General features: G+C 34.0%; 1 protein-coding gene across 9 annotated transcripts in view; it reads left to right on the forward strand.

The window, feature by feature from the left end:
• Positions 1 to 18744, forward strand: part of LOC130665417 (glutamate receptor ionotropic, NMDA 2B) — a 1452633-nt gene that overhangs the window by 185518 nt on the left and 1248371 nt on the right. For all 9 annotated transcript variants that reach the window (XR_008989544.1, XM_057465786.1, XM_057465780.1 and 6 more), the window contains one exon: positions 13347 to 13518. Coding sequence is in view for 8 of the 9 variants with exons in the window: in XM_057465780.1 (XP_057321763.1) it covers positions 13347 to 13518 (172 nt within the window). In the remaining variant the exon portion in view is untranslated. The remainder of the gene's footprint in view (positions 1 to 13346; positions 13519 to 18744) is intronic.

Here is an 18744-nt window from a genome sequence, read left to right on the forward strand (position 1 = left end):
GTAACGCTGGGGTACGTTATCCTGCACTTGGTGATGGAAGGGTGCAGTTTCGTGGGTCAAAGTTTGCCCCGCTAGCTCTTATGAAACTCTGACTTATTGAATTTACTTTAATAATGCCTTCGCAATAAATTAAGTTACCCGAACTGGCCTTACAATCTTAAACTAATACTAGTACTTAGCCTAAGGTTCAGTTCGGCGATGGATATTGTCCTTGATGTCCTTGGACTGGCAACTGGTTGATCCTTGGAAATCGCCTCCTCGGATCGTGATACTGGTACCCAATGTAGTAGCTAAGAAGACCCTTAATTGTCTAATGTGGACTTGGGAAAGCACAGGTGAATTCACTCAAACACTGGTTTCAGTTAATAGAATAATTATTTATTTAACTAATAATGAACTATTATGCCACGTCGCAGACACACACTGGTTTATCAGTATCGTTACTGTACTTAACGGTACATGGCTTCCTACTAATTTATTCAAATAACCGTCTCTGGTATAACAACAAATATGAGTTATTATTTATTACAAACAGATGTGATGTAATAAATACGGGATAATTTATTTAACTAATTATCACTGACACTAGACAAGTTACCAACAAATCTGAGTTAAGAATAAACTAATCATTAGTAATGATGATCAGCGAACAGGTCAATTACTAAGCGACAATTAGCAGTGAATAGGAACTTGACTGTCTACTCAGAGCTAACGACGAAAAAGCACCGATTACGCGTTAACGCGCTCTTTTATAGACAGAACTGCCGCACTAGATCACGTGACAGTTATATCCCGATGACAACCGGAGGCGTACGATGCCAACATCGTAACAATATATATATATATATATATATACATACATTTATAAATTTTTTAACTAATGGTATTTTTGAACCCCACTTAACTAATTATGATAGATAGTGACAAAATTCCTTGAAAAATCGACCATGAGGACAAAGACAATACCTAGATTTTTTAAAAAATCTACCTACAAAACTTATTGTGACACAGTCTAATATACACACACATCTCATTATCTTGTACTAATTGTTCAACGAGTTACTTATCATTCTAATCATATTAATTATCCTCTTTCTGATTGTTGTTTATTTTCAACGGGTCTTATGCCACAGTGCGTTCCCGATTTTTTTTTTTGGTACAAATATATATTTTTCATTTGTCATATCCAACCACGAGATATATTAAAACGATCACTTAGCTTATCCTATCCTTATTATAATTCATATAATTTATTTTGAATACTGACTTATTTTTGATTTCTAGGTAAATTTAAATTTTAAATACTAAAAAAAAGAAACAGATTTACGCTGACAAACGACTCCTCAATTATTTATTTAAATAATCAAAATATGAAAAAAACGATTATAAACTATAACATATTGTTTTTAAGAAGAATTTTTTTTTAAAAATCATTATTTTCTTACGCTTACAATATAGTGAAAAAAAATTTTTCTAAAATATTTAATTAATTCATTTGTTTATAAAAAATTTATAAACAAATAGCATGAAAAAATTTGAAAAGTAATCATATAATGCCTAACAAGAATATGAAATCAGTCGTAGTTAAAATCTAAAAAAAACAATAATTTTGCATACATTGTTTAAATTTTTACTTTTTTTGTTACTTCAACAATTAATAATTAATGGAATAAAATTATTTTACAAACTTTGTGGGATATAAGAATGCTCACACGCACCCACACACACACGCATAGCGACGATATACTGCGCAACCTTGTGCGCTGACTACCACGTGTACCGACGATACAGCCAACATATCTATTATTGTTATAATTGATATGAAACTGAATGGTGTGCATAATTAAAACATGATCAACATTTTATATTGTACCTTTTACATTAATTATATTACTGAATCTTACGTCAAAAGAAGCCTGGGAAAAACTACGGTCAATCCACGGGTCGAAAAGCCCGTACGGAAGATTGAGTTGCTCACGGACATCACATCATTAAAGATTGATGAGGACGACGACTTCAGGGGGCGACTGGAAAAACTCTCGGGCGCAGTAAAACAACTTGCAGGTATGAAAATTGAGATACCAAACGATATGCTCGTTGTATTAAGACTAAAAATCCTGCCACCGAGTTACGAGAATTTTAGATGTGCCATGAAGTCACTGGATGACCTACCAACCATGGAGGCGTTCGTCGGAAAGATTCTGGACGAATGCAAAAGCCGACAAGTTTCCAAGCAAGGTCACAATAACGCCGTGCTCTACGCTGGAAACAGTCAAGACAGTAACCCACGACGTAAGAACTTGAAGCAGAAGAAGAGTCATCCGTGTTTCGTGTGTGGAGACACCGATCATTGGGTATCAAAGTGTCCAAAACGCAGCAAAGACTCAGCGAAAAGCGTTCGCACGACGTTCGAAAACTTGTACATCGAGGTTGTGGCTGCAGAGGAAGCCGAAAACGTGTCGTCAATGGGGAGGTGGTGCTTGGACAACCGGTGTACGACGCACATGTGTACGAACAAGGACATCATAGAAAATATCTGACCATGTACAGCAACGTTAAATATGGCCAACAATGCGTCAACCAAGGCAAATGCGAAGAGTTTAGCGTACCTGAAAGTGGTGTCAAGCGAAGGTAATGTAGAAGTTAAAATTAATGACACATTACTAGTTAAAGACCTCAGAACTAACTTGCTCTCTGTGTTGAAAATCACCCGAAACAACCGGGAAGATTTATTTAGAAGAGACGACACAGTCATCAGAGACCTCGAAGGCAACGTCAAGTTGATCGCTGATCGAGTAGGTGACTTATATTATCTGAGAGTAGCCGACGAACAGACGTGACTCAACGTGACGATTGAGAAGACGCAGTTATCGGAAGTGTGCCTGTGGCACGCTAGACTAGGGCACCTGCACATCGATGCCGTAGTTGACTTGTCAAGTGGACAAGCAACAGGCATGAACGCGGAAAACTAACGGCGAAACCATATGCGGTGAGGACAGAGAAGAGCAGCAAGCTGCTCGAGATAGTGCACACAGATTTGTGCCACTCGTCGACAACGCAGTCAAAAGGTGGAAATAGGTACTTCATAACCTTCACGGACGACTATAGCGGATGGTGCGAGATATACTTCCTGAAGAGTGAGGACGGGGCATTAGAGGCGTTCAAAACGTACAAGAATTTCGTGGAGAAGCAAACAGGTACGAAAATCAAGGCATTACAATCAGATAATGGCCGAGAGAATTGCAACAAGCAATTCGACGAGTTTTGAGGCACGAAGGCATCAAAAGACAACTCACAGCGCCATACACGCCACAACAGAATGGCGTAGCCGAGCGCATGAACCGAACAGTCGTCGACATGACCAGATGCCTACTGATACAATCAGGACTCCCAAGTATATACTGGACAGAGGCCATAAATACGGCGTGCTACCTGAGAAACCGATGTCCGAGCAGAAGTCACGAAGGAGTGACACCTTACGAAATATGGCACGGAAGGAAGCCGAACTTGAAGCATTTGAGAGAATTCGGAGCAAAAGCATTCATCCTAGATAAGGGGCCAGGTCGAAGCAAGTTCGATCACAGAGCCACCAAAGGAAAACTCGTCAGATACACAGACTCCGCGAAGGCGTATAAGATTCTACGGAACGACAATGGAAAAATAGTGATCACTAGAGACGTATCAATCGTGGAAGAAAATTTGGATATACCACGCAAGATTATCGACATCCCGAGGAGGGAAACCCTGAAACAGGGAGACAAACATGGACTGAGCGAGTCCATGCACAAGCTCAACCACCACCACCGAAACGTGCAAGTGGAAGACCCGCAAAACAAAAATCAGGGAAACCAGGAAGACCGAAGAAACTCTAGAGATACGTCAGCCTATCGAGCATAGCGTCAGGCCACGCATCTAGTCATGAGAACCTGGTTAACGAAGGAGAGATTGACGATAATGCATTCGACGTAGAGGACGACGCTTATCGAGGAGAAAAGAGACCTCTAGGGACGTCGATACAGCAGATCGACAAAAGAGCGTGCAGCTGTGGAAGCATTGGTGGAGCTGAACCGCCAGTTAACGACGTTAGTCCAGACAATGAACATGACAGAATAGAAATAAATTTCACCGAAGAAGTGGCCCACATGGCAGACGTGGACTTAGAAGAAGCCACGAGAGGCACCCACGCACAAGAATGGAAGCGTGCAATCGGCGAAGAGATGCGCGCACACCTCCTACATGAAACCTGAGAAATCGTGAAACGACCCGAACCAGGGAAATTCATAGGGTCCAAGGTAATTCTCAAGAACAAGACGAACGCAGAAGGGGAAACTACACGCAGGAAGGCGCGTGTAATGGCCAGAGGTTTCACACAGAGATCCAGATTCGACTTCGACGAAACGTTCGCACCAGTAGCAAGGTTGGACACCATGAGACTGCTAGCCGCATTGTCAACAGAAATGGGAGCCAAAATACATCAAATGGATGTAACAATGGCGTATCTATACGGCGTCATTGACAAGGAACTGTACATGGAAGCATCACCTATGCTTAAGGAGGCACTGGAGTTCATTGTACGTAACGAGAGACGAGACTTGCCGATACTTTCGAAGGCGACAATCATGTTGAACGGCAAAAAGGGTGATCCTGTATGCCGATTGCGAAAAGCTATATACAGATTGAAATAGTCAGGAAAAAAAATAGTACGAGAGACTAAAGGCTGAACTACAAAAATTGGGATTGGAACTCACCGTCTCAGATCCGTGCCTATTCCAGCACCGAGACCAAGAGGAAGTATTGTTGGTAGCCATATATGTAGACGACATATTGGCTACGTCGAACGACGAAAGAAAGGACTGAGCAAAGAGTTCGAGATCAAGGATCTGGTGGAGGCCAAATACTGCCTAGGAATAGAGATCAAACAGGAGAATGGCCAGATCAGTTTATGCCAAGGAAAATACGTCGACGAGCTGCTAAGGAAATTCAGCATGGACAACTACAACGCGCAGAACACACTGGCGAGCCCGATGACGAAGTTAAAGCGGAAAATCAACCTCGAAAAGTAGACGATGAATCCACAGTACCGGGAGCTAGTCGGATCATTGATGTACTTGTCAGTAGCAACGAGGCCCGACATCGCGCACAGTGTAAGCGGGTTAGGGCAGTTCAATGAACATCCGAACGAGGAGCACTGCAGAGCGGCGAAATGGGTACTCAGAAAACAGCGGACAGTGGTACTGTTGATGACAGAGGCCGAATATCAAGCCATCACGGAGGCCATGAAAGAGTCCATGTACCTGAGGTTGGTCCTCTACGAGTTGGGCATCCCACAACTATCAGAGGGGCTGATCTACTGTGACAGTCAGGTCGCAATCAAGTTTTCGCAACTATGAAGCTTCACGACAGAACCAAACATGTCCAAATCAGGTTTATCTTCGTGCTGGAGGCTGTCAAAAGTAACACGCTACAGCTGATGCATGTTCCAACCGAAAACATGATCGCCGATATCCTGACCAAGGCGATGAGGAACAGGGAGAGACACGTCAATTTAACCCGGGCATTGGGAATGAAAGAAACGGAGCCGTGAAAGCGTACGCGTTCGCATTCAGGGAGAGTGTAGGATATAAAAATGCTCACACGCATTCACACACACACGCATGGTGACGATATACTGTGCAACCTTGCGCACAGACTACCACGTGTACCGAGAAGACAGACAGCATATATGTTATTGCTATTTTTTATATAAAATTGAATTGTGTGCATGGATAAAACGTAGTTAACATTCTATATTGTGCCTTTTACATTAATTATATTACTGAACCTTTCAAAACTCCGAAAAACTTTCATAACTTCATCTTGGTGAGTATGTTTATAAAAAGGGCTCCAAGAAACAAAAAATTTATAGATTAATTATTTAAACTTTTATACCACCTTTGATGACAACACAAACCCGTAAAAAAATGTTGATTAAAAATTGAATAACTTTTTGAAAAATGGTAATACAACTTTTATAGCCGCAGAATCATATTCTTTAAAGTGTCTAGATGACACCAGAATTTTTTCAAATTTTTTAATTAATATTGTAACGTCGGGTTTACGTACAAACTATATTTTAGATGTTGGATATAGCTTTTGCGAGTTCACCCAGCTAAACTCAAAATTGAGACTCGTCTTTCTTAAAACATTTACCCGAACTGGCCTTACAAGATTAAGCTAAACCTAGGTACTTAGCCTAATCTCAATGTTCGGTGTAGAGGTTCTTGATGGTCGTGTACCGGCGTGGTTGATCCTCAGAAATCTCCTCCTTGGATCCGTGGTTGACCTGGTGCTGCTACTCTTATATTTAATTATAGGAGCGTGGACTGGGTTAGGCGAATTCACTCAACATTGGTTCCGTTTATTAGTTTGGATAATTATGTATTTAACTAACAATTATCAAACTAGCCACATACAAACACACTGGTACAATACTGATAATCTCACAACTAACTGCGTGCGACATCATTGTTACTGTGACTAACTGCACAGGGCTTACTACTCAAATTACTCCAAATGATCGGACAATTTCACCGTACTAGTATAACACTAACTGGTTATTGTAATTATTAACTAAATGTAATAATTACACTGGTTAATTGGCCTGGTTAACTAATTGTAACCAACTATAACGTCAATTAACTCTGACTATAACGCAGTGGCAGCGAAGGCTGATAATACGAAAAGATACTGCACTGTTAACTGCAAGCAGGAAAAAAGCACCGGGTACTGGTTGCACGTGCTTATATAGGCGGCAACGCCATATTGGGGCACGTGACGATCACTACCCGAGTTCAAACGGCGGCGTACGATCCCACATCGTAACAATATTTAATTGCCTAAAAAAATTATTTAAAAACTACGCTCAGTAGAGTGGCAGCGCGCATGCTGAACTTGCCGCGCATGCTGAAATTGCCGCGCATGCTGAAATTGCCGCGCATGCTGAAATTGCTGTGCAAAAGCCGATTTTCAACGTGGAATTAAAAGTATAAATATTGGAGCTACAACGCCGGGAGTCGAGAACTTTTTATTCTAATTCTCTACTCTTTCAAAAACTTTTTTGATACTTGAGCTATTACTTATACTTTTGAGATTTTGCCAATAAGCTGGACGGCTAATTTTTTTAACGGTTTTTTGTTAATAATAATTGTAATTTTCTCTTCCAGAAAAAATCTAAAAGAACGTCTTTTTCTAGACGCCATTTCGGATCGTTGAAGCCATCAACCATGTTTTTAGGAGACATGTAACTATTTTTCGCAAGAAATCAACTTCTCGACTTGACTATTGACTTCATACAGAATAACGGAAGAACATCAAGCGGCATAATTTGAAGGTGGTACTGTTTAGGTTGCAAGCATTACGGAGCTTATCAGGGCTTAATTAATGGCGCGATTTATTAGCTAGTTTATTATATCTTCATATGTAATAAAGAAGGGAATTTATGGTGTTTTCTTTTTATATTAACAAATTCTGACCACATATCCGACCGTGAATATGTTTAGTTTTTAATTTATTATTTTTCTTTTATTTATTTAATCATACGTCATTTATGTTTTTTGGCATGTTACGCCGCAACAGTCGGTGCCGATGAACTTTGCTATGTATAAAAAAGTCTTTATTATTATAATTTTTTATTTGCTTGAAAGTAGGAGAGCTCTACTGTTGTTTATTTATATTATTTTATAAGAAATAAAAATAAATTATTATGTGTGAGCATTGAACGTGAGTCCTTCAGTTCGGAAGATTTGTGTGCTACCACAAAGCCATGTAGTGGCAGTGAAATCAGAAAACATGAAGTCATACAAAAATTTGGACTGAAGGCTTGAGTCTTAAACTTATTGAATCAATGTTTCATATAATCCTGATTAGATTATAAATTATCCTCAGATCTAAAAAAGACGAAAGAAAGAAAAAATTCCCTGTGTAATGTAATCGTTTTATAAGCCAATTGTTTTATCGCGATTTGAGAGACATTTCGGCTATTCTCGGCTTTCCCTGATAACTCAAACGTGGGCCCACACCAACACGACGTAGTTTGTGTACGTTACTTCAGTGTACTACATGGTGAGAGTATATTTTCCCCTTCTTAGACAGTTGAGTTCAATTGTGCTTGGATCACTTCGACATCGAGAACACATGGACACCGACAGCTTTCATTAAATACTGTTCCAGTGCGCCGCATGGAAGGGTTTGATAAGTCCCACGTTCTGGCAATACTGGTCATCGTTACAGTTTCTTCCTAGGTTTTTCGCTTGGCAAAGACTAAACCGGAGCACAATCATTAATATCTGTTGCAGTGTTCGGCAAAAAAAAAAATTTCATTATTAATTATTTAATTAAAAAAAAAATAATAATTAATGATGTAATTATTACTAATTTTTCAGTAAATTTATAATAATTCCACACAAAAAAAAAATGAATTTAATTGAAATTTATGCATAGATATATTATTGATTGAAAAAAAATTTATAACTTATTGAAGATCGATTACTAATTACAAAAAAAATCTATCTTTCAAATTATGACTCTACGAACTCATTCGAAGCTTAAAAATTAAAAAAAAAAAGTTTTGAATTTCTAACAAAAATTAGAAAAATGTACTGCCTTATTATTTAATACCCAAACAATTAATAATATATGTGAAGCATTATGAATTTTTTTTTTAATGAGAAAAATTTGTTCGCTAATTAATGATTTTTCTCAAAAAATTAGAAAAAATTTTCAGCTAATTACTAATTTTTCTTAAAAAATTAGAATTTATTTTCATCTAATTACTAATTTTTTTTTAAAAATTAGAATTTATTTTCATCTAATTACTAATTTTTCTTAAAAAATTAGAATTTGTTTTCGGCTAATTATTAAGTTTTCAGAAAAATAAGAATTTTTTTTCGGCTAACTATTAAGTTTTCCTGAAAAATAAGACATTTCTTTGCATTGAAAAAGTAATAACCTTTCTCAAATGATTAGACGTTTATTCCACGTACTATTACTACTAATTACGTACTAATATTGATCGTCCACTTGAAATTAAGTATTTCCTTCTTTAATTACAAGAAAAAATTTCCATATCGCGTTGGTATTTCCTATTCTGTTCAATATGTACACAAAATACTTTGCAATTAATCTGTGAAATAAATGGAGAATATAAGATTTCAAGCCAAAATTTTTGATTTCAAATTACCATAAAAGTATTTAATGATCAGAAAAAAAATAAACATTTGTTTGAAGTAACTTAAGATGCGAAAAAAAATCACAACTGCTCAATGAAATAACATCCTTCTTATCAAAATGAATAGAAATAATTATTATAATAGTTAAAGAATATTAATTAATATTTATTTTTCTTTAACTGTACAACGTTACGTTTTTTACAGATTAGTTAAAGAATATAATATTCTAGATAAGGATCGATGAAGGCAAGTCAGTTTGAAAGTATTTTAATATCTGATAATATTTAAACAATTTTTTTTAGTTACTAAAATCCTTAGACAAAATAACAGATTTGAGTTGCAATTTTTCCTGTACAATTGATAAAGATATTAAATATTTGGCAAATAATTATTGAAAGAGTTAGAGAATATAATATTCTAGATTAGGATTGATGAAGGCAAGTCAGTTTGAAAGTATTTCAATATCTGATAATACATAAACAATTTTTATTAGTTACTACAATAACAGATTTGAGTTGCAACTTTCTCATTCCGGGAACAAATATTTTTACAAAATTATGTCAAATTTTATGCAATTTTATCAACTCATATTAAATTTTATACAATATTATAAGACTTTATGGGTGTGGTGCATCTCTACAGAGAATTTCTCTACATTATAAAATCTCACAAAGTTTTTCCTTACACGAGTTAGCTCTACAGAAAAATTTTTACAAATTTTAGTATATAAAAGAAAGAATAAATGAAATTTAAATAAAAAGGATTGAACCCTGTGTATTATAGGAATGATTCCGATAGTATTAATATTAAGGGTGGCATTCCCATAATTATACGAACTGCTCCCATAAATTATGGACGTAGCTTCTATAACCGTATAAGAAACAAATCTCATAAAATTATGAAAACCGTACCCGTAATTTTTTTTTTCCTTATAGTAAATTATGAGTGGAGATCAATTAATATTTTATTAAGAATAAAAATATGAAGACAACAACAAGTATTAATACTGGTTAAATAATAAATTGATATGAGAAGTTGACATCAGACCACCAGTTTAACATCAGTAACCCCTAAATTTTCTAAATTTGTTGTGGGGATGAGTCATCACTTTTGTATTATTTAAATTTCATTCATTCTTTCTTTTATATATTTAACCTATTTCGTTAATGAAATGTCATAACAAAAATTCTACTGTTTGAACTTAGCGCCTAGTAGAAGTGATCGCTGTAGAGATTTTCTATATGAGAGATGTTCTTATGTAGAGATGGATCGATATGAAAACAATCGTTTGTAGAGTTGTTGCGATGTAAAAATTTTTTGTGAGATTTTATAATGTAGAGAAATTCTCTGTAGGGATGCACCACACCCAATATAGGAATATTTCATATAATTTTATAAAGTAAGACCTGAATAAGAGAAGTCATGATTAAACGAAATTTTATACCATTTTATAAATCTTTACAAAATTAGATCCTACGAATGCATCCAATGTGAGGTCACATGTTTTAAAATTCTATAAAATGTCATAAAAAATGTAGAATATTTAATTTTATAATATATTTTGATCTGATCAGACACGACTGATATAAACTTGATTGATACGAAACGTATATATGTTTAATTACGGATATATCTTAGAGTGGTCCATTTGCAACGAATATTTTTTAATTTTTTTCGCTTCCACTTTGAAATATAGTTGCGAACATTGAAAAAAAATTCTCTGAAAGTTTCTGCTCTTAATTTTAGTTTTGAAAACTTTACATTTGATTTCGAAGTTTTTCCATTCAAAATAGGGGAAGGGGGGCAAAAGGGGGTAGGGTAGGCAAAACGGGGTACTCCCAAAATTTTATAAAGAAAAATTGAATTTTTTAAATATTCCAAAATCACTTCTGTAAATATAATTGAGCAATCTTTTGATTATTTTTTGTTAAACTTTTTCAAAAATCAAGTGTTAATCGAAAAATGTTGATGGCTTTTGTTTTCTGATAAAAACCAATAAAATTTTTTTTTCTTCCTTTGCATCCAATAATTGTGTAAAATGTAATTTTTCTGTATGTAAATTACTTACAAGAAAATTTAATTTAATCAATTTTATTTAATAGGAATACAAATTTTTTTTTGTTTTAACGGTGAATGAAATTTTTGTTTATTTACTTTGAATATCATTAAAAACAAAAAGATTTAGCGTATTTAAGTCCTCGAAACCTTAGCATTTTCTGAAGTATCCCGCTTTGTCTCCCCTTCCCTTACGTGTGAAAGTTAGGATTTTTTTTCAATTCCCGTCCACTCAGCCACTTTTCAAATCATCGAGTCGTCGTTTGCGGTATTTCGTAGGTCGTAAGTAAAATTTTTATGTTAGACAAAGTGGATGAATATTTAAGAATTGTTTATTCTGGTAATTTTTAATTGTTTTTAAAAAATCACTTATCTTTAAGAGCTTATAGAGAATTTTTTGAAGCTTTTAAAACTCAACATTGATTCTCTGTATGATTATTTTTTTTCGAGTTATTGATTTTCAAAGTGAATGTAGACTTCCTTGCACTGATCGACGATAACCGCAAAACTTCTCAATTTCTATGAGAAGTATTTAAAAAAATCTATTGCGTGAAGTTTTTTTCTTAACGATTATTCAAAAACTTCTTTTTGGAGTGAATTTCACTACTGAGGGGAGTCAGTTAACTGAATGATATCTCTTTTGTATTCACTCCCAAATCACTCCGTACTCACTCCGAAAATTTTGTACGGTGTAATTATTCTGGAAATGAGTAATTAGAGAAAAAATATCTTCTAATTATTCTGGAAATCAGTAATTAGAGAAAAAATATCTTTTAACTATTCTGGAAATCAGTAATCAAAGAATAAATATCGTTTGATTATTCTGAAAATCAGTAATTAGAGAAAAAATATCTTCTAATTATTCTAAACATCAATAATTAAAGAACAATTATTTCCTGATTATTTGATTAATTAATATTTAGACACAGAAATTTGCTAATGATTTTTCAATAAATAATTAAAAGTAAACGATTTCCTCATTTTTGAAGTAATTAGTAATTAGAAACAAATAATTTTTAATTTTTTGAAAATTAATAATTGGAGGAAATTCGATCCTAATTTTCAAGAAAATCAAAATTATTGAAAAAAAATTATCTAATTGTTTGTCAATTGAATAATTATCAGATATGAGTATGAAATTTTTCTAGAATTTAGAAATTTTTGTAAAGAGAATGATAAATACTCTGCTAATTATTAATTATAAAATAAATAATTATTGAATTTTTTGGCAATTGAAATTTCTTTTTCAGATAATTTTAATTTTTCTTTTAATTGAAATTATCAATACTCAAATTTTTTATTTCGAGATATTTAATAAAGTAAGTTTACAAAATACTAATTTTTTTAAAAAATTCATAATAATTTTTAATAAATTATTAATTAATTGAAAAATTAATTAATTAAGCGAAAAATAGTGATGAAAATACTATTTTTGCCCAACCCTGATCTGTTGTTTCTTATGGAACACTAAGATATCTTTTCTATAATTTATCAGCACAAACTTCGATCAAATGTCTTTTTTTTTCACACATGACATACGTTAAACAATGTTATAATTAACTTAAAAGTAAATAATTGAAAAATACTATCGTAACTTTATAGGCAAATGTGTCTTTTCATTTATATAAGGTTTTATAGCATGTGTATTTCTACCGGTACGTGGCGATAAAATTTCGAAGACGAGTCTCTAATTTGTTTATCTCATTTAATAATAAATTTCAATACTTCTATGCAGGCATAAATTTTAAGACGTCTTATGAGAAAACTTCTTTCCATTCTGGTAGCTATAAAGAATTTGCGTCATTTAGATCAATATTGACAGAAGTTCTTGTTTAAGTAAGCCTGTTGAAATTTGTAAAACGAATCTGTGAAATCGCTTGTATGTTATCATCACATTCCCGTTCAAACTTCTTGATTAGCTGTCATAGGATTGAATTTAATAAACAATATAATACATAACAAATTGATTGCTTGTATGTTTTTCGGATGTGATTAATCTGATTGTTTATTTCAAATCTATTGTCTTGATGTGATTTTTTTACATGACTGATGTTATTTCTTATTTTGCCGAAAAATTATGTGCAGGTAGGAATGGTTGTGCCATATAAATCTTTTGGAGTACGTGAATATACAAAAGCTGTTACATCTGCAATCAGTACTTTGCAGAGAAGCACAAGGGGGCCTCGACTAGAAATGTTTCAGAGATATGATATCCATGTACTTATAACAATGAAGGAACTCACGCCAAGCCCAACTGGTGAGTTTTTATAATCATAATTACATAATATTCATTAATTTATTTATTAAATAGGAGCAGAACGAAATTTTGTCTGAAACCATGTTCTGATTTTTTTTCAGTTAGTGACATTGTTATAACTAGTTAGTAGGTTTATTTTACATACGAATCTGAAAGTTAGAAAACGGATTTTGGTATCCTTCTATTTTTTAGAGGTCTGACCTTACTTTGCACTCAGTGCAGCCAGATCGTGCGATATTTTTACCCCTTCCCGACATAAAATAGCATGGAGTGTAATGGCAGGAGGGGGTAAATATATCGCACGAACTGGCTGCACTGCTTGCACTTGTCAATCAAGCTCCAAACATGATTATTAAATGAATATTATTATAATTAATAGTCATTATGATATATTACATATTATATTATTATAGTAATTATTAGTAATTGATATTATTAATTCAAAATCCGTTCTGCAACAGACTTGGGAATCGGATTTACTGCCATTTACTTTCGGGCTAACAAGATACTATAACTCAGAAAATTGTGAAAGGGCAAACTTAAAAATATAAAATTGGGGGATTATAAATTAACAAATTATCATCTAAGAATTTGAATTTCGAGGAAAAGAGTTTTTATAATGCGATTGCTTGATTCAATTCAATTTATTTGTTTAGAAACTGGGAGTTACTCTGTCACGATATTTAAATATCGCGGCAGCTTCGCATTAGGTCGGAGGGGCAACAGATGGCAGCACACGCTGATCACACGTCTTAGCTTGTATTATTATTATTCTTATGTACGATTTTGTGTTAATTATTGTGTCTATACTATATGATTGATTCCTTAGGTGTAAATTGTGTCGGAATCAGGAAAATTCACTGATTTATTTAAACATATAAATGGATTTTATTGGCGCTGGGATGGATAATTGCGCATTTTATTTATATGCTTATGATTTTTTTGCTTGGTTGACGCATGCGCGTCAACGCAACAGTTAGCATCAGTAAATTTATTTATTATCAATAAATTTACTAGTTTTATGAACAAATCATTGCGGGATTTATCTGTGAATCATATTAATAATTGACTCTGAAATGTGCGGGTGGCCATTCAATGTCGGGAATGGGCTAAATTACACGAACCAAGTCATGCTTATGTTTGTGGTGTTGTAAAAATTAACATGCGACAGGTATATTTCTCCATTGGTTTGAGTGAGATAGATAACAAAATGGCGTCGGCCGAAGTGCTGGCGTGAAAAACACGTGCTGCCTTGGTCAGACGTGGATAAACAACTGTAAGAGCAGGGTGTGTGCCTGTTGCAGTGCAATAAAGTCGGAGACGCCATTTGGAATTGGTTTAATAATTATAAAGTTTTTATTGGCCATTTGGCAGTAAAGTTGTTTTGTTTTTGCAATAATTATTGCTTAATTAATAATTACAACCGATGGAGCCTGTACGTATGTTGTACATCGATGACGACTGTAAGTACCTTCGTGCTATATACATTGGCCTGTAATTTGTTCCCGCGTTGGTAGCCAGTTGCATATCTCACGAGTGTGAATGAGATAGCGCGATACTTATCAGTAACGTTCAGAGATATAAATTAATTGCGTACTTATTTATCCCAGCGGTCAGTAATTCGAAAATTGGAAAATTAATAATTATTATTTCTTATTATTCAGTATTTATATGGTGAATGTTCAGATGGGTTACAATAATCATTTATGATCTTATGTGTTAATTTTGTTGTGGGTATACGAGCGGTGCACTTGTTTACAAGCATTATTTACTTTAGTGTGAGCAGTTATGGTTTATGTTGGTGGTAAATATGTAAATATTTACACTTATTATTTACCATCCCTCTTTAATTATTATGGGTAATTCTTTAATATTATTGGCGGTAAATATTTAAAATATTTACAAGGATTACTTGAGTATAATTCGCGATTGCGGTAAATATTTCCAATGATTTAAATTTTGTTTATGATCATTTATTGTTTTGCGTAGAGATATTTACGAGTATTTTAAATATCATTTGTGATCATTTATTATTTTGCGTTAAATATTTACAATTATTTTAAATATTATCGGTGATCATTTATTATTTTTTCGGTAAATATTTACAATTATTTTAAATATTATTTTTAAACATTTATTAGTTTTTGCGGTAAATGATTAACTATCTATAAATATTATTTAATTATTAATTGTGGTTAAATTATAGTTGATGTGCACAATATTATTATTTACAACTATTTATATTTATTTGCTATCACCTGCGAGTGGTATCAAGATTTACAAGTATTAGAATTATTATTTTGCGTTAATTGAGTATTGGTTAAGCGAATTATTTTGGAAATAAATTATTATTATTTGCATTTTGTTTATTGATACCCGATGGGCCTAATATTATATTTTAAAAACACATTGGATTGGTACATGATTACCAACCCGAGAATTATTTAATTTATTCGTTTATTTAGTGCTATCTCTTTCTTGCTATCCTTTTCCTACATCTGAAACTGCTCTCTGACTATTTATTGTTATTTTCATTTTCATTTCGTTTCGTTGTGAATAAAATTTTGTTCGTGGAGGTGCACGAACCGGCGCCCAATTAGGTTTTCTAACCCAGCCTGATAAGAGCTGCGTGTCCAGTGGAGATTTTGGGACATCTCCAAAGGAACTTTGTTTTGTTTTATTATTTATTTTCAGTTTTTCACCATCGGAGGGCCATAACGGCTATTTCGCACACATCACACTCCGCCGTGGGTTGTGTTAAATAGTAGAGAATGTAATAACTCCTTTGGTCAAACACCAACACGTTGCAGTGAAATTTTATTATCAAAAATAAATATATTCATAATTATGTTACCTCGTATAATATTCGCACTTCTTACAAAATTTATTGCAGTAATTTGGAAGTAGCAGAGTAATAAGTTTTCTCTTGAAATAGCAGTCTTGAATAATTAATTGTTGTACAAAAAATATATACGTGGTGTCACTTACCGGGAGCAAACGAGATGGTTTGATCAAAAAGACAATTCAATAATAGGCAGCAGTTGTAGAGGGTGAAGAAGCACACATATGTTCGTGTGGTAGAGACGCGGGAAATGATATTAATTTGAATAATTAATATAGTGGAATTCTAAACATTCCATCTGCCTTCATGCACATTTGGCTGCATTTAATCTACAAAAAGGACAAGTAGCTTGTTGAAACCACGTTCAAGTGTCCCAATAGCGTATCGTAGTTCTACTACCCTCATAAGGTTACTTTTTCCGGGGTGTATTGTAGTAATGCAAGCTAATGGCCATGCTGATGTATGACGCTCATCCGTCAGAAGTACCATTGTGACGACCTTTATGTCGTGATTGACACAGAACGCTTTTAAGCATACGTGAAATTTTTGTAAATAATTGGTAGACCAGTTATCTAAGAACTTTTTGATCCGGAATTACACGTGTTTTCAGGTTTTGAGTGCGGGCAGGTAAATTTTGTCGAGCCAAGGTTCTGGATTTGTCCTGAGGATTCAGCCTGCAGTTAAGTGACCGAGAGTTAGCGGAATAAGTGTTCAAAGTCATCCGTAAGAGGAGTTAACGGTCTTGGATTGTAGTATTGCTTTATCGTGAAAAAAAAAATAACGCAGATCGTTGTTTGTAAGCGAGGCTTCACCGTTAACCCGAATCAAGTGTTGATTGATCGATTCCATTGCTACTTCCTATCTTCCTCCAAAGTGTGGGATTTCGGGTAGGATGAAGCTCTATTTCACGCCGCTGGTGTTTAAATTGTGAATTGGAAGGTATTTTTCAGGCAGAATAGCCTTGAAAATGTGGTTGTTAGCAGTTTTACCACCTTGCAATGTGACGCTGCAATTACTGTAGAGAACTCAAACTTCTTCACTTCGATTAATCATGCGTTCGTAGACTTTGATGAATGCTTTGGAGAGTAGCTGGTGTCAAATTCAAGATGGACAGCAGAAGTGGCAAAACATACAAAAACTGTGATGCATTCCTTGTAGGGAGTGGTTCCATGACCTTCGAATCTTTGGAGCATTATCGATCCTGCACAATCGACACCCAGATATTTGAATAGGCATGCCAGTTGAGTGATTTTCCTAGGCAGTTGTGAATTCGTAAATGGTAAAGTGGATAGGAGCTAGTCCTCTAAATATCCAGAATCTTTTGCCAAGTTAATTCATGGTGAGCTGCATCTCTTCATGAAACGTTGAGATACGATTTTGATTTACAACGAGCTGAGCCACTGTCAAATTGTATGGCAACATGGCAGAATGTCATGTATCTAACAATAGTGGCACGTTGTATAATCGGACTCCTACTTGAAGGATTCCTTGGCACGCTCGTCACCTCTGATCACTTTTTTTATATTTGTAATTTTTATCCACATGTTTCTAGTTGCTACATACGTAACACGTATTTTACATTAATACAAGTGCGAATTATATATGTGCTTATTGAGCATATTCAGTAGTAATTTAAACTGAATATTTTGATGAATATTATTTACTATTCGTAAATATAAGTGAAAAAAATTATGCTTACATACATTTTCAAGAGCTCGAATATATAATTAAGGTTACCTATCCGTGTGTATTATTTACCCTAGGAACAGGTGTTTGAGCAAGATTCTTAATAATAAATATTTGAAATTTATAATCTAATAATATTGAGTATAAATTATAAAACATATATTTATTATTCATAGTTTAACATTTATCAATTATATATATATTACCTTATGAATTTTCGATTTTCAATCATTATTATGAATTATTGAGTATTAAGTTCAGAAAATAAGAAAAAGTTTCAGAATAAATAAACAAAGGCCCTGGGACGATAAGAATACCGAATCGGCCCTAGAAAAGTATCGGGCTCATAACTTCAGGAAATATTCGTACCCATGAAATACTTCAATACAGCAAGTTTCAGATTTTTATCTACTACCACGTCTGAATAAATCGAAAAATACTGAAAATTAGTAAAAATTGTTATTCTCTGCGTCGTGTTAATCGAATGATCTAGTAACCGGATATGTTTTGGGGCATGATGGTAGTGTTTTGGAAAAAAAAAGAGCCACATTTGTCCGTAAGAACCTAAAAAAAAACGAGATTTTATTCTCAATTTTGCTTTTTAAGCGTGTGACGATAATCGTAAAAATATAAGACTATCTTTTTTTGAATTTCCCATTCAATTTCCGACGAAATTATGAGCTTGGGAATTCATTTTT

Source organism: Microplitis mediator, chromosome 3 (genome assembly GCF_029852145.1).
Source record: "Microplitis mediator isolate UGA2020A chromosome 3, iyMicMedi2.1, whole genome shotgun sequence".
Lineage (NCBI taxonomy): Eukaryota > Metazoa > Arthropoda > Insecta > Hymenoptera > Braconidae > Microplitis > Microplitis mediator.